Raw genomic sequence first — 26492 nt, forward strand, 5'->3', positions numbered from 1 at the left:
TCCCAAAATATATCTTAGATATAAAAAAGGATCTAGTGGACTTAATGCTGCTAATTGCAAGATAATAGGATGAATTTTAGTTGAATTTTTAATGTAAATTTTCTCTTCATTCTTCACAAGACCTTTAAGAAAAAATAAAGGTCATGAAATCACAGTCTTTCCAAATGGGTAAAACTCAAAAAAGCAACTCAGAAACTAAAATTAGTTGTGGTGGATCTTGGTGGTTATACCAAGAATTAAGCATTAAACAGAAAAATAGGGTGAAAAACAAGGGTGGGTGGATACAAAGCTTAAGATAAATGGAGAAGTAAGAAAAATCTGATGTGAAGAAAATATGTGTACTGAATCAGGACCAAATATAAGACTCAGGATGGAACTGATTATTCCTTGCTGTGTTAAAAATTCTATTGTTAGTATACTGTTGTAAAGACCTAAGCCAGGACTGTGCTTAAAAGGTTTTTGTTTGATTTGTTCTGGAAGAATATGCTTGCTTACTGACATTTTGGCCAGTACTGTGGTATGTGGTAGGTGTTTCACAGAAGTCTTCTAATTCCAACTTCAGCTTTATTTCTCAATCTTGAAAATGTTAGTTATTCTTATAGAACCTGTTCCTTCGTAAAATAATAAGAGACTTGGAACGGTTCTTTAAATGCTCTTTTTGGCTCTTAATTTTTATGTTTTTTTTTTTTCTTTCAGATTAAATGTCATTAGAGTAAGATTTTTTTTCCCCCCCTTAACCGTTACTCAGGGTGCGCCTGGTTGGCTCACTCAGTTAAGCATCTGACTTCATTTCAGCTCAGGTCAAGATCTCGCGTTTCGTGGGTTTAAGCCCTGCATCAGGCTCTGTGCCCACAGCTCAGCCTGGAGCCTGCTTTGGATTCTGTGTCTCCCTCTCTCTCTCTCTGCTCCTCCCCTGCTCATGCTCTGTCTCTCTTTCTCTCAAAAATAAATAAACATAAAATATTAAGATATAATTGACATAGAACTATGTAAGTTTAAGGTCTACAACATCATGATTTGATAGATTTATGTATCCCAATTAGCTGACACCTCTATCATGTCATAAAACTGTCATTTCTTTTTGTGGTAGGAATGGTTAAGTTTTAGTCTGTGAGCAACTTTGAAATTTATAACGTAGTCACTATGCTGGTATTCCTCTTATAGATGGGACTGAAGTTCACAATTCAAGTAACTTGTTCACAATCACAGAGTCTGTAGCAAGGGAACAGACTTTTTGAGTTGTTCTTCTCTGTTAATTATTACAGTAACTCCCCGCTTGTGTACTGCCAGGAACTGGTTTTACTGATCTTCAACACCTGTGAAGATGTTTTAGGAAAGTTTATGTAGGGAGACGTTTTCATAATTAGTTTCCTCATATTTGGTTAACACCATAGTATATGTAATTGCTGAATCAGATTCATACTAATAAATATCACATAAGCAGTGTCGCTATATCATGTTGCTGTAAATCTAGTCCCAGCAAAAAAAAAAAAAGGGGGGTAAGAAGTGTTCAAATTAAAGTGTTCCTTTAATTAGTCTTCATTGCCTAACTTTTATTAGTTTCAGAAATGTTTTACATATCAGAGTAATTCTTAGTATTATTTTGCAAATTTCTAGAGATGGAGGTTGAGGAAGGCCCAAGTTAGGAACTGTTTTACAAGATCAGTTAATTTGATAATGGTATTTGAGCTTTGCTTTTCCTTTATACATGTAATATATGACTTTGTTCCTTAATATACAATGTTTTAATATTAAAAGTATTACAGCATTTTAATTTATAGCATTTTATAAAAATGCTAATTGCCATTGAAATTCTGGATTCATTTAACTTAGTGGCACTATATATCATTCATGATATAATCCCTTTATTTTTGAAAGTATAATGTTTATATTTTTCCACAGTTTAAAAATTTGAAGACCTACTTGCTCTTACCATTCCATTCCAGTATATCCTTTTCACTCATTTATGGAGATGCCCCATGCTCTTACGTAAACTTGGATTTCTACGAAACTGTAATTTTAGGTTGATTAACATGGGATTTCTATATGTGTTGGGCTCCTTTTTAAAACTTTAATTGTGATATTTGCATGTCTCAATTCTTTTGTAATAATATGCATACTTTCCTAATGTTTGTGTGTTTGTATCCATTCTCAATAGGCAACCCCTCAGGATAGTCAGGAAGGAACATTTGGATCAGAACATTCAGCATCACCATCACAAGGGAGCAGTCAGCAGCATTTCCTCGAACCTGAAGCAAATTTGGATGATTCTATAGATATTCAGCAACAGGTAAAAAGTAAACATTTCTCTGGGTCAAAAATTTTTTTAATTAATTAGAGAAAAATATAAAATGTAATAATTTTTATTGTATGTAAAATATTTTTATGTAAAATAATGGTACTGTCCTAAGTATTTTTTCCTCACACTTAAGCTCCACACTAACCATTTTACTATTAGGCATTGATGCTACTATGGTGAATATTTTGTAGGGCAGAATTGTCAATATATACTGAAATTTCAATCAGGCATTTTTTTTGCCCTTCTTTTGACTTTCAAGGACATGGATATAGATGAAGGGCAAGATGGAGTGGAAGAGGAGATCTTCGAACAAGAAGCAAAAAAAGTGGCTGTTCGCTCAAGATCAAGAACACATTCACGATCTCGTTCAAGGTTCTACAATAATACTTAAGAATAGCTGTGTGTGAACTTTTAAAAGTTGGCTCTATTTCCTTGTATCAATAGTAAAGGAAATGTATTTCTTAGAGTGACATCTTATATTCTCTCAGAAAGGAGTAATTAGAATATCAAAAACAGAAAAATACTTTTTTCTCTTTTTAATCAGATATATCTGTTGCCATTTATTTGAATAATATACATTAATTGCAGCCATATCATAAGAATGGGATTTTGGATTATACCTGATTTTAGTTAGTAATATTATGATGACACCCAGCTTAGGATATTATTGCCTCTGAAAACTGTTAAATCAAACTATAGAGGAACAGTATTAGAAATTCCATTATAATCCTTATATTTTGTTTCATCTTATAATAATACCGAAAATGATCATAAAAATAAAGCTATAAGAATTATCTTTGTAAACATTAAACATAGTATCAAATTGTAAAATATATAATTTTTCTTTGTGAGTTTCTTTTGTGGGCTTTTCAACATAGCTGAGACTCATTAATGTACATGCTTATTCAGATTTGAGTTGAAGATTCCTTAACCTGTTAATTCTCATGTACATATACATTGTTTTTACTACATATTGTCTTAAAACTTAAAGTCATTAGTTTCCAATATAATATACCCTATTTTTTGCACATTAATACCCCTGAGAATCTGAACAGTATATGCTGGAAGAGGGGCAGGATCTGACAACTTTTTCAGTCATTTCTTATATGTTTCAAGAAGTTATTTGTATTTACCTCTTATAAACGAGAACCTGTCAGTTCACCCTTCTCTAGACCCATCTCAGTCATTGAATAATCTTGCTAAAGCAATGACAGTGTTAGAGCTGAAATCTTAGCAGACACTTTGTCTTAATAATATCTCCTTATTAAGCATTTTGAAGCAGTGCAGTGGCTATGGTTGATAGGAAAAAAAGAAACAGTGTTTCAGTATCACCTTATATTCTAAAGTCAAGCACCTTGAAATTTGAGAAGTGAAAAACTTAAAAGCAGAATTCTTTAATAGCTAATGGTCTGTTGGAAACATTCTCTCTTCTCTCATTTTAAAAGTGTAACATCTTACTCACCTAAGGAATCTTTTTATTTCTTCAGACTTTTATCTCTATTCTTAATTTTTGTTTAAAAATTAGTTGGAAGAGACTAAGGAAAGTAAGGCCCTTAGTGGAGTCTCATTCTCTTCTTCCCGGTCTCAGTAAGAATCATTGCAAACAAACATCTATTACTAGTGTGGGCCTGAGCAGTACATAGATTTGAGAAAATGCCTGTTTACTTCACTATACTTAAACATTTTTTAAGAGGTAGCTAAATATAAGACATCCTTGTGTGTGTGTGTGTATTTTGTTCTTACCTAGAAGTGAGAAATTTGATAGAAGAATAATACTGTCATTAGAAGTAAAATAAGATTTTTTTTTTTGGTAGATCGCCAAGGAAACGAAGGTCTCGGTCGCGATCTGGTTCTCGAAAGCGTAAACACAGAAAGCGATCACGCTCACGCTCAAGAGAAAGAAAGAGGAAATCATCACGTTCATACTCAAGTGAAAGGAGAGCAAGAGAAAGGGAGAAAGAACGACAGAAGAAGGGATTACCTCCAATTAGATCTAAAACATTAAGTGGTAAGTGACATGCTTTTACAAAGCTTTGGTTTCAACAAATATTAAGAAAATAATCAACTGCTAAAGTTAACTGTATTTTTAGACTAAGAAACCAGAGAGTCGTTTGGTAAATGAATAATTTTATCCTTGGTTTTTGTAACATGAGAGAGTAGGAAAGAAAAGGAATAGCAGGTTCTACTGAAACATATCACTGAGAATTCATTTTTTTTTTTTTTAACGCAAGTTAGAAAATTTAGAACTTTAATGGTATATAAAGTGGATTCGGCCTACTATCTATTACTTGGACACTGTGATTTCTATTCATAGTGTTGTAACCAAGTATGACCACCAGGTCTGGGGAGTAATTATTGAAAGAATCATGTAAATTTTAATGCTAATTATAAACTTACTGGATCAGCTCTGAGGGAGAGATTCCCACTGTACAAACTTTCTCTCCTTTATGTATTAATCTGTAATGTATAATTATAACAAATTTGGTGATTGTGAGAATTTGTGGGAGAGTTCACTTGGTGGGCATGTGAGTAGTAATTAGTGCCACATTCTTCCTGAAGATTCCTAGTGAGTTATGATTTCTAAGGTGAACAAACAGACTGCAGAGGGGCAAAGTACATGAAATGGAATAAATTATCATTCTCTCAACATCAGAGAATCAGCTGAACACTGATCTGGTTGTCTGGTTTCTCGAGGTTTCCAAATAAATTCTTTGCCATGAGGTAAATAATTGGTATAACTTATCCCGGAGCATCCATCTTATTAAGTTCTGGCAGTTTGAGCAAGCTGATCTTGCCAGAATCTTACGTGATTACCAAAGTAGGTATTAATTTAATCATGTCGATATTCCAAACTCTAAAAGTTTCTGTTTGTCACTTCAGGGTGAGAAACCAAATTCAAACATTTTAGTGCTGTCTGATAAAGAAATACCATCAAAGGTGTGACCATAAAATCTCCGTTGTGCCTCCTCCTGTGATTACTGTTAGGACATTCAGAATCACCAGTTTTAGGATAGGGCTTTTACATTCAGTCTCTTTCATTTAGTTCCTCACTTTACCTGTCATATTACAGCTGCTGCCATTTACATAGTTAGTGACCATGGAGTTTATTTTCTATTATGGTGGGGGGTTTTTTGTTTGTTTGTTTGTTTATTTTTATGGGTAAAACACAGTAAGATTCAGAAAGTACATAAGAAAATACAGTGAAAAGTAGGGGCACCTGGGTGGCTCAGTCGGTTAAGGGTCCGACTCCAGCTCAGGTCATGATCTCACAGTTTGACAGTTCGAGCCCCGCATCGGGTTCTGTGTTGATAGCTCAGAGCCTAGAGCCTGCTTCGGATTCTGTGTCTCCCTCTCTCTGCCCCTCCCCTGCTCTCTCTCTTTCTCTGTCTCTCAAAAATAAACATTAAAAAAAAAAAAAAAAAAAAAGGAAAGAAAATACAGTGAAAAATATGTCCCTCATTTTTTTTTACCTGAAAACTCTCCTTACCCTGAAGCAATCTCAATTTCATGTGACCCAGCACATTTTAAACACTTAAGATAGTATTTCCCTACCATTGATTCTTAAAACACAAGCGTATTTGTGACTAGTTCAGTGGATATGAAACATCAACAAGCAATAATGTTCTAGGAATCTATGTCCTCTCCTCCTGGGATGAGGGAGATTGATTATTGCTTTTTGGATTTAAAAAAAAAAAAAGTTGTCTGTGGGAAAAATTTGTAGAGAGACTACCTTGAAACAGAGGAAACATGGAAAATATGTCAGGGAGATTAAGTTAAAGCAGCTGTGATGTGGTAGACAGAATAATGAAGAGGTGGGAACTCTTCAGTGAAAGAGGTCCAGAAATTTCCTGAGGGTTTGTGGTAGGTTGAAAAATGGCCCTCCAAAGATACTCACATCCAGATCCAGATCCACGTGATAAAAGGGACTTTGCAGATCTGATTAATCAGGATCTTGGGGTAAGAAGATTAATTCGGGTTATCCAGAAGGACCCTTCTGTGTAATCCAAGGGTCCTTTTAGGAAGGAAATAAGAGAGTCAGAAAAGGTGATGTGAAGAGGGAAGGAGAAAGATGAAGATAGGTAAATGCTCAACTGTTGGCTTTGACGATGGAAGTTGGAGTCATTGAGCCAAGGAATGCAGACAGCTTGTAGAAGCTAGCAAATTCTTCCCTAGAGTCTTCAGAAAGAATGCAGGCTTGTTGACGCATTTTAGACTGCCAGAACTGTAAGAGAATACATTTTTGTGTTTTAAGCTACTAAGCTTGTGATATTTTGTTACAGAAATAGAATAAAACTAACATACTGCTCCTGGAGACTTTTGTTGAATATTATGTGTGTATAGGGTGAGAGTATGTGAAGGAAAGAATGCTACCAGGGAGTCCGTTAGCTGAACGATTCCTAAAGCTAACACTGGTCTAGAGAACGTTTGAGTTCGAATAAACTGTAATAAAGAGACCTGGTTGAAAACCTTCGTTCAGTAGAGATCTTGCAATGGTCACATCTTAGGGCGGCACTGAAATTAGCTATAGAGTAAAACCTGCTGTAGGCCTGCCCTGTAATAGATAAAAAAAAAGCATCAAAAAGCTGGAAACTTCGTGTTTAAAAATGACATTGGTTTAATCTAAATTTATTGAAACTCCACAAACACATCAGCTGTTGTTAACGTTTTACAAGTAAGTGTCTTCAGGAAAAGAAAATGTTCATGGACGCGTGAACCATACAGCTTAAAGTAGGTAAGATGTCTCATGTGTAGCTTTGTTTCTTAAAGGGAAGTGGTTTCCCATAAAGTATCTTTTAAGTTTTTCATGATAACAGGTTCTAATTCAGCCTTTTCCCTTTTATATCTCCATGCAAATTATTTCCTTAAGGATAAGGTGCCATCTTCAAATTCAGCTATTGATTAGAAAGAAACATCCACTTAATCATTCCAGCAGAGAAAGATTAAAGGTACACAGCTAGGATTGCAGTGAAGTGTTTTTGTGACTTTGTTGCACATTAGAATTACCTACAGAATTTTAAAACTCCCAGTACCCATCTGTCATGCCCCATAGCCCTTCATCTTTTAGAGTGAGACCCAGGTATCCACAGGTGATTCAAGTGTACAGCCAAGCTTGAGAACAGGTAACACACAAGAGGTTGATTCATAATAGATGTGAATGGATACCTGGGATTTTAGTTCATTTTAAGTGTAGCAGATAAAAATGTCACTTAAGTTTTAAATATCCATCTTAAATTATTGTTCTTAGTGCTTTTTCCTCAGCTGCTTGCAAGAAGTAAATGTGTCTGTGTGATTTAGAACGTTTGTCTCTTTTATGTCTTGACAGTATGTAGTACTACTTTATGGGTTGGTCAGGTGGATAAGAAGGCAACCCAGCAAGATTTAACCAATCTGTTTGAAGAGTTTGGACAAATTGAATCCATTAATGTAAGTATCACTTCTTATACAATAGTTTATATAGAGGATTTTCACACATACAAAGACTCACTTTGGTTCGTAATTAGCCCAGTAGTGTCCTTTTTAATATTGCACATCTTTACAAAGATTATTTGACTTTAATCATTTCGTGTTTATTTCTGCTGCTTTGTTTACCTCAATTAATTTTGCCTACGTAGTGGAATTCTAACAAAATATTCTTAGGGGTTTTATAGCAGTATAGCACTTGGTTCCTAAAGTCATCAGATGTTTGGGTTAGCAGGAACCCTATGTGTGACCTAGTTTAATTCCTTTTCTTTTCTTTTTTTAAATAATGAAAATGAGGAAACTGAGTCCCAGAATTGTAATCACCTGCACATGAGCACATAGCTAGTATTGGAGACACAGTTGGACTTGGGGACCCAATCTTTTGCCAGTCCACTCCCCTTTCCCCATCTCCCTCTGAGGCAAGAAAATCTGTGTGGCCACTGCATCTCCAGTAACTTGACCATAACTCACTCCTCAACTTGATTCTTGCAGTGCTTTGGCCCCACCCAGTCTCCCTTCTTTGAGTATTTGCTTCTTCCTGGAGGTCTGTTGTGTTTCCCTGGGGCTAAAACTAAGTAATGGAATGTTTTATATTTATTTGCTTGTTTAAGGAGCTTTCTGATTCATTAGCCCTCTGATTTTATTCACTGTTCTACTTTTATGTCTGTTTGGACCTTTTATCATTATTTACCGGGAAATTGGCTGATTTTCCTTTCTAGTCTTAGATCCCAACATTTTTTAAATGGCCAAATTTGACTTTTCCACATTAATCACAGCACTCTTCATATGAATTGACCATTTCATATACTACTTTCGACTATATATGATCTGTTTGGAATCTCACAAGAAGCTGGTTAAGTAATTCCCATGTTGTTATTTTACCAGTGAGGAATCTAAGTGATTCGCCTGAGTTGCAGAGACAATAAATAGATGATTCATTGATGTTTCAACTTAGGAGTTTCATATTCCTCTTTCTACACCATGAGAATGTTATAGGCATTTCTTAATCTTTTGTCTTTTTAAATTTCACCTGTCAAAACATGACTGTCATAGCCCTTCCTTGATCATGTAGCCTCTGATTTTGTTTCTGATTTTCTCTTAGCTGAGATATCAGAAATGTATTGACATTTGAAAAAATAGGGATGTGCGGGATCAGTGTCTTTAGGTTCTTATCACGGTGTCCCAACTTAAACAGGTGATTCTAATGCAGAGTCAGGAATCATTGCTCTGAATAGATCGTGAATCCAAGTAGCATTTGGATTGTCATAATACTTGCGACATTTGTAGTCTTTCCTGTTCCACACTCATTTGGGCATTAGTTTGCCTTGTCTCTTCCCCTCTTCTTTATTGCCTTTTTTTTTTTTTTTAACATTTTTATTTATTTTTGAAGAGAGAGAGAGAGAGAGCTCGCGTGCGAGTGGGGGAGGGTCAGAAAGAAATGGAGACACAGAATCCGAAGCAGGCTCCAGGCTCTGAGCTGTCAACACAGAGCCCAACATGGGACTCAAACCCACGAACTCAGAAATTATGACCTGGGCAAAACTTGGATGCTTAACCTGCTGAGCCACCCAAGGCGCCCCTGTATTACCTTTAAAGAGCATACTGCTTATAAACAGTAGGCATCGAGTTATTTTGTGAACTGGAATATATTGAATGGCTAGTGATAAAATCCAGGATTTGAAAATTTGGTGAAAAATTTATAAACCTTTCACTTGGTTTTGAGAGAGTTTGAGAACTGAGTAGAAAGTCTGTTAGATTTATCACTTAGTGAAGTTGAAGAAAATTTTTCAGTGCATTGGTACAAGTGTTGGATCTATATTGTAAAAGATGAAGAAGTATGTAAGGGGTGAGATAGACTTCTCTTTTGAGAAGTTTGGGATTGAAGTTTGGAAAGTAGCTTGAAGTGAACTCTGAGTGAAAGTGTAAACACTTAAGGCTATTGTCTTATTCTGGTAAAGCCTTTATCCAGAAGCAGTTGGACAAAATGAAGTTTTATACAATTGAAAAACTTTAGTTTTATCATTTGTTGTAGATTATAGATTTTATATTAAGGACAAGATATTTCCCTAAACAAAAATCTTCTCACATTGCTAGATGTAACACGTGGAAAAATTGAAATACTATAAATAAATTCTGTGCTTTCAGATATGTTGGCCATACAATATTATTTTCTTTTTACCTGGTGGTGTATCCATATCTTTTTACATTTTTAAAAATTTCTTTATTGTGCATTAGAAAAACTTTGACATGTGATAATCAAGATTTTGCTTATGTTATGGCTTAGAGTGCAACCCAAATAAGTTTTGAATTTTTTTTAAACTAAGTAATTAGTTGTACATGGATTGTACCAGTAAACAGCCAAAGGAAGAGAAGGGAAAACCATTCAGTATTAGTAATGATTTGTTTCATTAAAACCATAAAATAATGCCAGAATGAATTGCCTTACTTACACCTTACCTAAAGAAAAAATTTTTCTTAACAGATGATTCCTCCCAGGGGCTGTGCGTATGTCTGCATGGTTCACCGACAAGATGCTTTCCGGGCTCTTCAGAAACTTAGTTCTGGATCATATAAAATTGGGTCCAAGGTCATTAAGGTAAGATTGGAGAGGAGGGACCCATGCTCTTGTTTTATTGGATTATTAGAATGTATATTCGAATTATATATTTGATCCATCTTCATTTTTTAATGTTACGGGAAAACCTCTAGGAAACTTTATTATTTCAGTGTTGTTGGGTTATCGAATTGGATATAGGTAAAACAATGACTAAAACTTTTAGTCCAGTGATTCTTTGAAATCATACTTGTAGTTCTCTTAGTCACCCAGGGCACCATTTTATGAGCAGAATTTTTTCATTTTTTCATTTTTTATTTTTTATTTTATTTTTTTTTGTTTTATTTTTGAGACAGAGACAAAGCATGAACGGGGGAGGGTCAGAGAGAGGGAGACACAGAATCTGAAACAGGCTCCAGGCTCTGAGCTGTCAGCACAGAGCCCAACGCGGGGCTCGAACTCACGGAACGCGAGATCATGACCCGAGCCGAAGCCAGCCGCCCAACTGACTGAGCCACCCAGGCGCCCCAGAACTTTTTCATTTTTATAAGGCTGCCTGCCTGCCTGCCTGCCTGCATGCCTTCCTTCCTTCATTTTATTTTTAAATACTCTCCACATCTAAAGTAATCTCCACACCCAACATGGGACTCAAGCCTACAACCCTAACATCAAGAGTTACACACACCACTGACTGAGCCAGCCAGGCGCCCCAACAAGTTTATCTTTCATTCACTTCTCCCTCCCAGTGCTTCCTAATCATACTTCTTAATTACATTATTATTTTCTCCTTTTTCACATCTTGTGTTATAATCAAAGGCCACTGTGAAGGACTTACATGTTTTGTTTCCCTCTGCCTTTAAACTGTTAATTGTGTATTTTTCTGTGGCTAACATTTTATTTCCGCTACTTGGAGATAATTTATTCCATCAGGTTCTGCAACTGAGTTAAAAACTTTAAGATATCTACTTTCAGGGTTATTATGCCCATGCTTTGTCATTTCATGGCAGTGAGTTTATGTAAACTAAATTGTCTCCTTTCCTGGACTACCAAGATTTTATTTAAATTATTCTAACTATTCTAATTATTGCTAATGTAGGTTGACATTTTTTTTTTTCAACGTTTATTTATTTTTGGGACAGAGAGAGACAGAGCATGAACGGGGGAGGGGCAGAGAGAGAGGGAGACACAGAATCGGAAACAGGCTCCAGGCTCTGAGCCATCAGCCCAGAGCCTGACGCGGGGCTCGAACTCCCGGACCGCGAGATCGTGACCTGGCTGAAGTTGGACGCTTAACCGACTGCGCCACCCAGGCGCCCCAAGGTTGACATTTTTATGGTGAAAAGTAGATTTGATTGTTTCTGGAAATGTGATTTTTATTTTATTTATTTTTTTTTATTTAAAAAAAAAATTTTTTTTTAACGTTTATTTATTTTTGAGACAGAGAGAGACAGAGCATGAACAGGGGAGGGGCAGAGAGAGAGGGAGACACAGAATCCGAAACAGGCTCCAGGCTCCGAGCTGTCAGCACAGAGCCCGATGCGGGGCTCGAACTCATGGACTGTGAGATCATGACCTGAGCCGAAGTCGGACGCTTAACCGACCAAGCCACCTAAGCGCCCCTGGAAATGTGATTTTTTAAAGTGTTAGTAAGAAGTGGAATAAATCCCATGTTAGAAATACCATTGCTTTCTAGTGTAGGCTTTATTTTAAAAACAAACAAAAAACAGGACATACGTGGAAAAACTTTGGCTACTATTATTTTTCTAGCATCCAGTGAGGCTTTGCTCTCCAACTAATTTTATTCACATAGTTTACATACAGTTTTGAACATTTTACTTTGTTTTTACAGTATACCTGAGCTTTCTTTTTTTCTCTTCATTCCTGATAGATTGCTTGGGCTTTAAACAAAGGTGTAAAAACAGAATATAAACAATTTTGGGATGTGGATCTTGGAGTTACATACATACCATGGGAAAAAGTTAAAGTGGATGACTTGGAAGGTTTTGCAGAAGGAGGCATGATTGACCAGGAAACTGTAAATACTGGTAAGAACATTAAGGGTAGTTTTATTGTTTAACAAAAAGTGTGCTTAAAAGGTTGTAATTGATTAGAGTTTGGATCATAAGGGAACTGTGTGTATTTCCTGGATACTGCCCTCCCCAGAAGGAAAAGAAAATGGAAACACTGCCTTTTCCAATGTATATGCTTAATAGGTCTTATTTCTAAGTGTCTGAGTATTGTGTTTTAGAAATCTATAAATGTAGTATTTTTCTTGTATGTCTTTTAGATTTGCTCTTTTAGAAACTAAATATTTCAATTCCTTGCATTTAAATAAGAACTGGGGACTTAAAATGTTTCTTTGAAAAACTTCCTAGATTATTTTGATTAGTATCCATGTTGAGAATGACAGAAATAGAATGTTTAAAGAGCTATAGTTCTGATGTATGTAATTCTAGAATGCTTATAACTAAATGATCATCTCGCCTATTTTTTTTCAATTTGTGTTTTTATTTTTAAAAATACCAGTTATAAATCCACAAAATGATTAGCATTTGTAACCAGTAAGAAATCTTAAAATGGATACTTGAGAAAGTAATTGAAATGTGGTATATGTAGCTTTTATTTCTTCACGTCTTAGCTCTTTTACCAAAATAAGCTAATTTTCAGGGTATTTTCATTTTCAGGCCAATGCGCATATTTTCTAAACGGTTTTTCAGTGTTTTCTTCTTGTCAGTCTTTTTTTTTTTTTCTTGATGAATATTCCTCCAAAACATTCATTCATTCAGTAAATATTTTAGTTTCTATTGTGTGCCAACCGTGATTTTAGGAATTGAGATTATAGTAGTGAGACAGACAAAAATCCTTCCTCTGATTGCATGCACATTGTAGTACAGGGGATGACAGCCTGTAGGCCATAGGTCAAATCCTGCTGGCCGGCTATTCTGTAAAATTTTATTGAAATACAGCTGCACTCACTTACATTTACTTCCTTTATATGACTTTTTTTTTCAACAGCAGCTGAGTAGTTGCAACAGAGAACGTATGGTCCACAAAGTCTAAAATACTATAGGGAAAGTTTGCCAACCCATGTTCTAGTGAAAAGAAACATACAATAAAATAGGTAAACTATATAGTATTTCTATGTTGATAAGTTCTAAGAAGAAAAAGCAGGGAACAGGGAGGGAGATATAGACAGTATTGCTGTGGAGCAATGCAGTTTTACATAGTTGAGGAAGATCTAATGGAGAGAGTGCTGTTTGAAGGAGTAAGATGTGGAGCTCTCTGGAGAGAATGCATTCTATACAGAGGGAACAGTAAGTGCAAAGTCTCTTCAAAAATTATAAGACACCAGCATGGTTTGAGCAAAGTTAGTGACAAATGAGTAGGAGGTGAAGTCGGAGAGGTGTACAGAGAGACGCAGTCATATAAAGTCTTATTAGTCATCATAATGACTTTGATCTTTACTCTGAAGGAGATGGAGAACCATTGGAGGAATGATGAGAGCTTCTTTGCTTTATTTTTGCGCAACTATATTTTTAGAAAGATTTTCCTTAATTTTTTTTTAACATTTATTTATTTTTGAAAGACAGAACATGAGCAGGGGAGGGGTAGAGAGAGAGAGGGAGAGACAGAATCCAAAGCAGGCTCCAGGCTCTGAGCTGTCGGCACAGAGCCCGACGTGGGGCTCAAACCCACGAACCGCGAGATCATGACCTGTGCCGAAGTCAGATGCTTAACCAGCTGAGCCACCCAGGCACCCCTGAAAGATTTTTCTTTATTGGGTTAATAATACCTTCCTTGTTGGTCTCCCCTTGTATCTTGTGACACAATATAGAATAAGATTGGTTCCTCTTATATCAGATAGTCTTTGAGGTCTGTATCTATTATGTCCTAAGTGGTCTCTCTAGACTAAATATTTTAGTGTCTTTCGTTTCTGTCTTGTGTCATGCTGCTTTGGATTCCTTGGTGTTCTCATCAGATTTATCTGGGCAAAACCTAGGTTGGCCCTTATAGTTGTGGACACATCTTAAAGATGTGCCAAGGTACATGGAGGACTTAGAGATGAAGTAAACGTATACACAGAAATAAAATGAAAATTTTGCACCTACACAGAGGAATCAATTTCAAATATTTTGTTTAGAGTGGGAAACTGTGAAAAGCTCAGAACCTGTTAAAGAGACGGTCCAGACAACTCAGAGCCCAACTCCAGTTGAAAAGGAGACAGTGGTCACAACCCAGGCAGAGGTTTTTCCTCCACCTGTTGCTATGTTACAGGTTAGTGCTGGATGTTTCTGTTATTATTAATGTGTTGTCTTACATTTCTGTTTTTACTCATGTATTTACTTTATAAAACTTGGAAGAAATTGTCCAAAATAAAATAAATAGCAGTTTAGTCCCAACAGTTTTTGGAAAAGAAATTATTTTTAGAAATGGTGGCCTATATATTTAAATGTTCATTTATGACATGCTGTTGCCTGCTTCTATGACATTCACTGTTCTAGGCACCCAGGATAAGGATACATCAGTGGGGAAAAAGCACACAAGTCCCTGCCTTTATGCAGCTTTGGTTTTCAGTAGGAGAGACAGAAAATGCAAGATGAGTGGGTTTGTGAGATATTATAGAAGGAAAAGGGAGAGAGTATAAGGATTGTCAGGAGTACCTGGACAGGTGCTTATCATTTTAAGTGGTCAGAGTAGATTTAATTGAGAATGTGGCAACAGTTGCTGAGGGAATTAACCATGTGGCTACCTGAGGAAGAGCATTCCAGGCAAAAGGAACAGCCAGTGAAAGGCTCTAGGCCAGGAGTGTGCTTGGTGCTTTCCAAATAGTAAGTGGGCTAGAGTGAAGTGAATGAGAGGCAGCTTAGCAGGAGTGTGATCTCTGATAGGACTTTGGTTTTCGCTCTGAGATGGGGTGCTGTTGCAGAATTTTGAAGAAAGGAGTGACTTCATCTGGCTTTAAAGGTTTTAAAAGATCTGGTTTTAAAGGATTGTACTGGCTATTATTCTGAGAGTAGACTAGTGGGCATTAGTAAAAGCAGGGAGACCAGTGAAGAGACCGTTGGAGCAATTGAGATGAGAGCGGATGGTGACTCGTGGACTGTTGGTAGTGCAGGGAATCAGAAGTGCTCAGATAATCGGGGTATAGTGATGGTGTGTTGAGTGGGACTTCATGGCATGATTAGATTGGAGTTGTGAGAAAGAGAAGAGGCAAGGTTTTTGGTTTGCAAAATTGGAAAGATGAAGTTATCATTATCTGAGAAGGGTCAGGACAATGAGTTCAGTTTTGTGCATGTGAAGTTTGGAGTCTTTCAGACAATGAAGTTGAGATGTTGAATAGACCACTGAGAAATGTGAAATTTAGGAAAGGGGTACACCCATGGTACAAGTAAATATTTGCGAATTATTGTACCTAGGATGAGTATAAAATATTTATGATAGGAGTAGAAAATTAACTTAAGAGAAATTCAAGCCATTTTGAAACTGTTACTGACAGGTTTCCTAATGGTTAGGTTGCTTACCATATGTAGGTATTATAAACTTAGTGGGGGATGGCAGCTGAAAACTGATCATGATATTCGCTCTTCAGGTCGGTGCCCATTTCTGTACATCACTTGAATGTAAGATAGATTTCAGCCTCTATGTATACTATCTGTTGACAATACTGCCTTGCTGTTACTTTAAGTTAGGGTCACTTACAAGTGTGCAAAAAGGAAAATAACAAGACGACTTAATACAGTGGTTTTTGTTACCTCCTTAGAAAGAAATAGAAATAAGTTACTTCTAGTTGTTCCAAGATGTATTCATTGCAGATGGATAGAATAATTTATGGGCTTTTTATTTTCTATTCACAAAAGATTCCAGTGGCGCCAGCTGTGCCTACAGTTAGTTTAGTTCCACCAGCATTTCCGGTCTCCATGCCGGTTCCTCCTCCTGGATTCAGTCCAATCCCTCCACCTCCTTTTCTGCGAGCGAGTTTTAACCCTTCACAACCACCTCCTGGTAAGGACTTTTCATCTTATGTGTACTCTCCGTAGAATATAATTTAAATTGTTATTTTCCAGGTTAAAATGCTATATAGAGCATCAGTTCTCAAGCCTTAGCATACGTAGGGGTCCCTCAGAGAGCATGTTAAAGTAGAGTCCTGGGCCTGGCCTCCTTTTGCTTCCCCAAGTCTGAGGTGGGGCAAGACACTTGCATTTCTAACAAGTTCCAGGTGATGCACGTGGTTGGAGGACCACACTTTAAGAAGCACAGATGAGAAAAAAATGGAATCCTTTAAAAGCATTGAAGTACTCTTAAAATAATTTAAAGTTTATGTTGAATTTTTGGTATCAGAATTGTCTGTAGTTACCACTCATACATCAGGAAGTATGTATTAATGTATATAGATTGTTATTCCTAAAAATCATTAGGTTTTCATTTTGACATTACAAATGATAATGTATCTTAAAATGCTAATTGAATTTGTAATACTTTTTTTGACCTAATCTTTGATAAAAGTTTGTTGAATCACCATTTCTAGTTTAGAAACTATAGATTACTTGACACTCGTCAATTAAATATAAATAATAGCTTGTATAGCTTAGAGATAGAGTTTTTAGTATTAGCCCATGGGAGGTTAGAAGAATGAGAGGAAAGCACAAAGGATTAAATGATATATATTATTTTTCAAAAAGCTGTTTTTATCTTTCTTTGAACTTCATGGATTTGCATATTGTAAGAAAAGAAGTACTTTGATTTCTATAATTTAAGTTCTTAGCCATTGTACAGAATTCCTAAAACTGTCAACAAGGCCAAAAATAAATTCGTTGTCTGAGAATGGTTGTAATTTATTTGCTATGTAACATAAAATTTTCACATTATAATTAAATACATACTTTGAAATTAATGCAGGTTTTATAAGTATTTTATCTTTTTATATTTTAAAGATTGGAAGATTACTCTTGTCAGTTATTTTCTGTATTTGAAATCTGAATTAAAACTTTTTTTCAGGGGCAGCTGGGTGGCTCATTTGGTTAAGCATCCAACTTCGGCTCAGGTCATGATCTTACAGTTTGTGGGTTCGAGCCCTTGCATTGGGCTCTATCCTGACAGCTCAGAGCCTGGAGCCTGCTTCAGATTCTGTGTCTCCCTCTCTCTCTGTCCCTCCCCCTCTTGTGCTCTGTCTCTGTCAAAAATAAACATTAAAAAATTTGTTTAAATTTTTTTTCAGAAGATAATTTTCAATGATTAACTCATATCATCACATAGACTTTGTAGTATCATTGTCTAGCATTTATTTGTTGATAGTCACAGTATTTTTAGCCACCTTTTCTTTTAATGTTTATTGAATTTGAGAGAGCATGCTCAAGAGCAGGGGAGAGGCACAGAGAGAGAGAGATTGGGAATCTCAGGCGGGCTCTGCGCTGTCAGCTCAGGGCCTGATACGGAGCTTAATCTCCTGAGCCATGAATCAGATCACCTGAACTGAAAACAAGAGTCAGACACTAGCTAACTGTGCCACCCAGGCACCCCTTTAGCCACTGTTTTTTTAATTGAATTTAATGGTAGCTCTGTATTTTTTAAAAAATGTTTTGGAATGTTTATTTATTTTTGAGAGAGAGAGAGAGAGTGCAAGCAGGAGAGGGGCAGAGAGAGAAGACAATAGGCCTCAGGCTCTGAGCTGTCATGTCAGAACACAGTCCGACACGGGGCTCAAACTCACAAATGGCGAGATCATGACCTGAGCCGAAGCTGGACGCTTAACCAACTGAGCCACCCAGGTGCCGCTGGTAGTTCTATATTTTAACAATGCAAGGAAACAGATTTATTGTTTGATCGTTTGACATTTAAATTTATTAAAAGTCAATATTTAAGTTGAAGATTTATTTCAATGCTCAAAGCATAATATAGTAACATCCAAGGTTATTAGAATAATTTGATCTAGCACATAAACAGCATATATAGCAAAGAAATACAGCAGCACATTTTACAAATAACATTATTGCATATAGTATTATCAGCAGCTTGAAATACAATATTTAGGGGCACCTGGGTGGCTCAGTCGGTTAAGCGGCCGACTTCAGCTCAGGTCATGATTTCACGGTCCGTGAGTTCAAGCCCCGCATCGGGCTCTGTGCTGACAGCTCAGAGCCTGGAGCCTGTTTCAGATTCTGTGTCTACCTCTCTCTGACCCTCCCCCGTTCATGCTCTGTCTCTCTCTGTCTCAAAAGTAAATAAACGTAAAAAAAAAAATTAAAAAAAAAAAAAGGAAATACAATATTTAATTTCCCATGCAGTTATTCTAAATTACAAAACAGGTGTCTGGCTTATGTTAATTTTGATTGTACAGCATCATAGAGAGTGCCATAGGACTTCCACAAATGAGCAAATAAATAGGAAGTGATAGTGATAAGAATGTCTGTTCCTAGCTTATTAAGGATCAAATATAAGACAGTGTTTATAAAAGTGATTTTTTAAATGGAAAATATATTCACAAATAAAAGGTCATAGTAGTGGAAAGCTGTTTTAAGAATGTAGGATTTCATGTATAGCTGTTGAAATCTTTGAGTTAAAAGAAGTAAGTCTTCTTTTATTTCTGGCCCTTTTTTCCCTTGTAGGTTTCATGCCACCTCCAGTTCCACCACCTGTTGTACCGCCACCTGCTATTCCACCAGTAGTACCAACATGTGAGTTTCCTACTTTGAGACTTTTCTTTATTCATGGTGGTGTTAACCTGTTGGTTCTCATTCTTGTGAATTATAAATTTTTTTATGAAAGTTTTAAGTTTTTATTTATTTTAATAAAGCATAGTTTTTGAAAAGTTCATTTATTTACTTCCGGAGAGAGAGAAAGAGTGTGCACAAGCAGATGGGGGGCAAAGAGAAAGGCAGAAAGAGAATCCCAAGCAGGCTCCACACTGTCAGCACAGAGCCCCATGTGGGCTGATTATCAGCTGAGCTGAAACCAAGAGTTGGACATTTAGCCAACCAACTGAGTCACCCAGGCCACCCCTATTATGAAAGTTTTTAGAAAAATACTTTTTTTTTGCTAAATAATTTCCAAAAAACTAACATTATTATATGATAGTCATTCCATATTCAGATTTGCTCTGTTGTCTCAAAATGTCATTTATAACTGGTTTGTTTTAGTTGAAATTCAGAGAAGAGGCCCCAGATCACATTTGTGTGATTTTGTTTTGTGTATTAAATATCTCAGTCTAGAGGAGTCCTGCTTAGACCTTCCTTTCTTTTTTAATCTTGATTTGCTGAAGAAACACTTCACTTCTCTATGCAAGATCCCAAACAGTGGATTTGATTTGTCCTTCTTTGTGGTATTGAATTTGTTCCTGCATCTTCTGGATTTTTCTGTACATAGGAAGTTTTTTAGCACCAAAGGTTTGCCAAGGATCTGCTCCAACATTTTTAGCAACAATATTTACCTGGTGGAGTGTTATATAGACTTGATATTATATCACATCAGGAGCCATGCAATTTCTTTTTTTGTTTTTGTTTTTTTGCCATTCAGTTTCTTCTTATCCCACTTCTAATGATTTTAAGATGGATCAGAGCATTCAGAAAATGGAACCTGGTCATTAAAATCCCTTCCAATATTCATCTGATCTTTTCATCAACTGATTATTATTGCTTTTTAATCTATTTTCCATTGTTTGTAAAGTGGTAATCTTTTGAATTTTGTAAGTTTTCTACATTTCTTACCTAGAATTTTTTACTAAAGAAATCTTTCTCTTACCAGCTGGTAGTAGTTACTTATCTTGAGGTATAGTTGTATGGGAGAACTGTGGTAGATGCTAAATTCTTGCCCCTAAGTGCCATTTTTCAGCACAAGTTTAGTTCTGTGGGCATTTCCAGTAATATCCAGTGACTGAAGTGGGGAGAAGAGGCTTTCTCTTACTTCTCTTTCTCTACCTTTCCCTTCTTTCTCCTTCAGTTTCTGTAATGTTTGTGGATTAATAGACTTTTACTTTAGAGCAGTTGCACTCATTTTTCATTTTGAAGTTCAATTTGTTTTATCTTTAGTGAGTAAGAGACCTTTCATGTTGCCTTTTTATCCTTTTGAGACGACTACATGAGTTTTGGAGAACTTCTTAGCTTTCTGGCCCATTACTGGTTCAAAGGATTTTATTGTAAAGGGAGTTTATATGATAGAGAACTTACCTGTAACCCACTTCCCTTATATTTATAACTTCTTTTCTCTCCTTTAGTGTTCAAACAGGATTAGGATCCTTCTTTTTTTATTGTTGGTTAATTAGGAAGCATTGTTTATTTTTTCAAAAAATTAGACAAGTATTTAGAAGCCGTTTTTGAATTCAGCATTCAGAGACTCATCCTAGAGCTTACCTCCCCCAGTCATTTCCTTAGCTTATTCATTTTAGAAAATCTGGGATCAGTTTAATGGAGAAGGAGAAATATAGCCATGTGCCAGGTACTGTCCTCATTGTTCACACTGTACTGTTTAATTCTCATAATTCCTACACATGATTGCAGGTGATTTTGTTGCTATTTTATAGCTCTCTTATGTGCTAGCAGTTTGTCCAGATAAGCTAGAGTCAAAATGTGAGGATAAAACAGTTCTTAAAATTCCCAAATAAATGATGTAAATGGTGTTGTGACATAAATTGGACTAAAAATTCTGATGGCTTAGTTGTGATTTTATATTCCTCTAGTTCTGGTTTTTTTAAAGATATAAATGACATATACACTTAACAGAGTTTTCTACTCATTCTTTAAAATGGAATGTTGGAGCGCCTGGGTGGCTCAGTCGGTTCAGCGTCTGACTTCAGCTCAGGTCATGATCTCGCGGTTCGTGAGTTCAAGCCCCGCGTCGGGCTCTGGGCTGATGGCTCGGAGCCTGGAGCCTGTTTCCGATGCTGTGTCTCCCTCTCTCTCTGCCCCTCCCCCGTTCATGCTCTGTCTCTCTCTGTCCCCAAAATAAATAAACGTTGAAAAAAAAAATTTAAAAAAAAAAAAAAATTTTAAAAAATGAAAATAAAATGGAATGTTCATGGGGCTCTGGGGTGGCTAAGTCGGTTGAGTGTCCAACTTCAGCTCAGGTCATGATCTCATGGTTCATGGGTTCGAGCCCTCCCCCACCCCTGCCGTCGGGCTCTGTGCTAATAGCCCAGAGCCTGAAGCCTGCTTCTGATTCTGTGTCTCCTTCTGTCTGTCTGTCTGTCTGTCTGTCTCTCTCTCTCTCTCTCTCTCTCCCCCTCCCTCCCTCCCTCCCCCCTCCCCCATTTGCCCTTAGTGTGTGTGTGTGTCTCTCTCTCTCTCTCTCTCTCTCTCTCTCTCTCTCTCTAAAAATAAAAATAAACATTAAAAAATTTTTTTGGAAAAAAATTTTTAAAACATGGAATGTTCATACCTTTTTATTTGTAGTTCACATTACCGCTTATATGATGGGGTTTCTAACCTCATTTGATAAAAGTAGAGAATGTAAGGGCATTAGTACATTATAATTTCAGGGGGTTTGAGCAGATTCGTATTGTTGTGTGTATTTGTCATTCTGCATGAATCATTTCTGTATATTCAGAAATTCATGTACTGACATTCTTGGAAATTATGATTTTTTTTTGTATTCTAAAGTACTGGTCCATATTTTACTAAACACTTTAAAATATTTCCAAAAATTGTTTTCCCTGATTAAAAAAAAGTAAAACTTTCTAAATGTAACTTAGCCTCTTCATGATGACTGATTTGTCATTCTGAGCATCAATTATTATATAATGTGCTAGGTAATAAAGAGATGCCATAAAATGAAACAGACAAGCTGTGAGAATTTAGTTTTCATTATAAATAAAATAGAGGGACCAGAAGAGAATTCAGTATGTCACAGTAACTGAGTAGTCTTACCAAACTGGGGAGAGAGGAGAGGAAGTCATTGAAAACTTTGGCAAGGGCAGTGTTGGTCATAGTTAATATTTTAACTTAACACATGATTTGCTTGCCTAATTAAATCTGAAATATATTTTCTCGCTCTTTAAACAGCTTTAGTGCAGCCGCCATTATCCATGACTCCAGAAACCGTGAAAGATGTTGGATTTGGTAGTCTTGTTTTACCGGGTGGTTCTGTTGCCAGCAATCTTGCTACTTCTGCTCTGCCAGCTGGAAATGTTTTTAATCCTCCAACTAAACAAGCAGAGCCTGAAGAAAAAGTACCTCATCTTATAGACCACCAGATTCCTTCTGCTGAAAACACCAGATCAGGTAAAACAAACAGATTCCCCAGAAATACAAATTAAATCATAAGCACTACTCCTCTACATTGGTGTTTAATTCTGAGATGCCTTGCACATTTGTACCCAGTTCAGTGCACCAGTATTGAAATGTTGCAGTGTTTCAAAAGAGATCACTATCTCCTAAAATTTCTGTTAGAAAAAGTTGGCATTCTGTTCAGGATAGTGTAGATTTTGGCACGTTTAAGACCTTTCCCTTCCCTTTTTTTTTGGCCTATTGGGACTGCATCAATGTGTTGTTATCAAAATACAGTTTCACAGAATATGTATCCTTAGAGAAAGATTAGAACAAGCAAAGATTAGGTATAAATAACTTACTTCTTCCAGTATTTTTCAGCCAGGTCTAAAAGAGAAATATGATATTTCAAAGTAGCCAGTCCTCTTTTATGGCAGCACTGTTAGTATATTAAAATTTGTGCTTTAGAAAGACTTTTGTTAAAGGTGGAGAATTCTACAATACCTGACATTTTTATTAAACTTTAAATGTTTTGGGGCGCCTGGGTGGCTCAGTCGGTTGAGCGTCTGACTTCTGCTCAGGTCAAGATCTCACTGCTCATGAGTTCGAGCCCCACGTCGGTCTCTGTGCTGACAGCTCAGAGCCTGGAGCCTGCTTCAGGTTCTGTGTCTCCCTTTCTCTCTCTGCCCCTCTCCCACTCATGTTCTTTCTCTCTGTCTCTCAAAAATAAACATTAAAAAAAAACAAAACCCACCTTTAAATGTTTTATGTAAAGATCTTAGGTAACACCCCACTTATGTCTTAATATTTAAATTTCACTATGCATAGTAATTTTAGCTTTAAGTTTTGTTTAGTATCTAGTGCATCTTGATTGTTGGGGGATATAAGCAGCTAACTCTAGGCTAACTACTGGGAAATTAAAGCATTAGTAACTATAAATATAGTTTCCTTTTACATGAATGATTTTTATGTGTGTTATTTTTCCTTTTTCTGTTTTAGTGATTCCAAATGATATTTCAAGTAGCTCTGCAATTTTAGGAGGACAGCCACCAAATGTGACAAGCAATTCTGGAATTTTGGGAGTCCAAAGACCAAATGTGTCGAGTAATTCTGAAATTATTGGAGTCCGGCCATCTAATGTTTCCAGTAGTGCTGGGATTATTGGACCCCAGCCACCAAATATTCTAAATAACTCTGGAATTTTGGGACTACAGCCACCAACTGTGTCAAGTAGTTCTGGACTTTTGGGAGTGCTACCCCCAAATATTCCTAATAATTCGGGACTAATAGGAGTACAGCCACCAAATGTTCCAAACACTGCTGGACTTTTGGGAACACAGCCACCAGCCGGGCCTCAAAACTTACCCCCTTTAAATCTCCCTGGTCAAAGGATGCCTGCAATGCCAATGTTAGACATTCGTCCGGGACTAATACCACAGACACCTGGACCAAGATTCCCTTTAATACAGCCTGGAATCCCACCCCAGCGGGGAATCCCTCCCCCGTCGGTACTTGATTCAGCTCTTCATCCACCACCCCGTGGTCCGTTTCCTCCAGGAGATATTTTTAGTCAGCCAGAAAGACCTTTTCTGGTTCCTGGAAGACAAAGTGTAGACAGTGTTACTAATCCAGAGAAAAGGATACCACTCGGGAATGATAACATTCAACAGGAAGGAGATAGAGATTACCGGTTTCCTCCCATGGAAGCCAGGGAAAGCATTAGTAGACCTCCCCCGGTGGATGTTAGGGATGTGGTTGGACGGCCTATAGATCCAAGAGAAGGTCCTGGAAGGCCTCCATTAGATGGTAGGGATCATTTTGGAAGACCTCCTGTTGATATTAGAGAGAATCTTGTGAGGCCAGGCATAGATCATCTTGGTCGAAGAGACCACTTTGGCTTTAATCCAGAGAAGCCCTGGGGGCACAGAGATTTTGATGAGAGAGAACATCGGGTTCTGCCTGTCTATGGTGGTCCAAAAGGCTTACATGAAGAAAGAGGTCGATTTCGGTCTGGAAATTATCGATTTGATCCTAGAAGTGGTCCTTGGAACAGAGGATTTGGACAAGAAGTTCACAGAGATTTTGATGACCGCAGAAGACCCTGGGAGAGGCAAAGGGATAGGGATGACAGAGATTTTGATTTCTGCAGAGAAATTAATGGAAACCGTCTTGGACGAGATAGAATTCAAAACACCTGGGTCCCCCCTCCTCATGCTCGGGTTTTTGATTTTTTTGAAGGGGCCACTTCTCAACGAAAAGGTGATAACGTGCCTCAGGTTAACGGTGAAAATACTGAGAGACATGCCCAACCACCACCTTTACCAGTACAGAATGATCCTGAACTTTATGAAAAACTGACATCTTCAAGTGAAATAAACAAGGAGAAGAGTGACACAGTTGCTGATATAGAAAGTGAACCAGTGGTAGAAAGCACAGAAACTGAGGGGACATAATCATCACTCAGTAGGTAAAAGATACCTTTTGTAAAGTTGTCATCTCTCTGTAATAGATTAATGGCTGACTGGACCATAGTTGTTCACTTTTGTCTGCCAGAATTAAGTTAATCTGATGTTCATGTTCACCTTTCTCTTAAAATAATTGTACAACTGACTTGTATAGACATTGTTCTTAATATGAACATGGTAGGTAAACATTTTTTTATTTTTCTGATAAAATATAAATGTTGCCCCCAGATTCTTTTAACTTCAAGGAAATGAATAACAGCTTGTCAGAGACTTCCTATGGAAGAAAGAATTTTTTTAGATACTACCATTAGGTTGGATATGGTAATAGATATATTTCAAAATAGCAAGTGGTGGTATATCTTATCCATATCTTTAGGCTGCTGCAGAATTTTAAAGTAATAGACAAAGCTGTGATATTTTATGCAAAGACTGGCTCTAGATATTTGAGGAGCACAATACAGAGATTTTAAAAAGTGATTTTGTAAAATCTACACTATGGTCTCTGTTTCTCCAAAGTAAGTGTTTGTGATTTGTTCCTCATACTGCAGTGAGTAAAAAAGAAAAAAAAAAAAAAAAAAAAGAAAACAACATAAATATTAAAGTACGTTTCAATGTTGGGTGAATTTTGTTTTTAGATGCCAATAAAACTTATTTGTTTGATAACAGTGTTCTAGGAATTGTATTTTTTTAATCTACAAATTCTTAAAACGTTGGATCATTAGCAGCATGTGCTTAGTTGTTGCAGAAGTTTTTTTATTACTCTTGATAACAATGAAGAACTGTGTGGTGGAAAAACATGTACTTTGATATAAAAATCATGCAGTCTCATTAGTATGTATGTAATATCTGTATATATTTATTGTGTAAATCCTATGTAGATTTTTCTGTTTCTCTGTATGTCTGTCTTCATGTACGTACAGAGAAAAATAGTTGATAGTTTAGATTATAAAATATTCTTTAAAATCGGATAGAAAATTAGAGAAATTTGGCTAATTGACAATGCTCATAGTCAAAACTCTTAGCCTTTATGAAGGTAAAATAAGAAATATTGTAAAGAAATGCATTGACAGTTTGGCAGTTCTTTTTTAACATAGTTAGGCATGAAGCCAGAGTTAGCATGGAGCCAGAATTCACGTAAATGCTTGCATTGCTTTGTTTCACATTATATTTGCTATTCTGCATAGATAGTGCTAGTACTAAAGTACTTATCGGTCACTTGCCTGAGGTGAATTTCTTAATTGCACAGAATATATAGAGGTGTTGATGGATTTAAAAACATTATATTTCAGGAACAAAGTGTCCATCATGTGTTCTGTAGGCTGTGGGTAACACTGTTCAGATTAGCCTCCAAGGTAAACTGAGTAGCAGAAAAATTGGGGATTGGTTTCCTATTTATTTATTTATTTTTGCTTTTAATTTTCATTTATTTGCTATTTGTTTCTCCTTTGGGTTTTACATATATATACATATATTAAAAACCATTGGTGTTTTTTTTTTTTTTCATTCCTAATGAAGGCTTT

The 26492-nt window shown here is 36.5% G+C and overlaps 1 protein-coding gene across 1 annotated transcript in view; it reads left to right on the forward strand.

Moving 5' to 3' along the window:
• Window positions 1-25552, forward strand: part of SCAF8 (SR-related CTD associated factor 8) — a 91410-nt gene extending 65858 nt beyond the window's left edge. The window contains 11 exon segments of the mRNA XM_023254520.2: window positions 2159-2290; window positions 2559-2671; window positions 4114-4307; window positions 7623-7723; window positions 10242-10355; window positions 12202-12358; window positions 14455-14588; window positions 16172-16316; window positions 18917-18985; window positions 22304-22522; window positions 23507-25552. Of these exon segments, the coding sequence (XP_023110288.2) occupies window positions 2159-2290; window positions 2559-2671; window positions 4114-4307; window positions 7623-7723; window positions 10242-10355; window positions 12202-12358; window positions 14455-14588; window positions 16172-16316; window positions 18917-18985; window positions 22304-22522; window positions 23507-24960 (2832 nt within the window). The 3' untranslated portion in view covers window positions 24961-25552.
• The last annotated feature ends 940 nt before the right edge of the window (window positions 25553-26492 follow it).

This window comes from Felis catus, chromosome B2 (genome assembly GCF_018350175.1).
Source record: "Felis catus isolate Fca126 chromosome B2, F.catus_Fca126_mat1.0, whole genome shotgun sequence".
NCBI classification, from domain to species: domain Eukaryota; kingdom Metazoa; phylum Chordata; class Mammalia; order Carnivora; family Felidae; genus Felis; species Felis catus.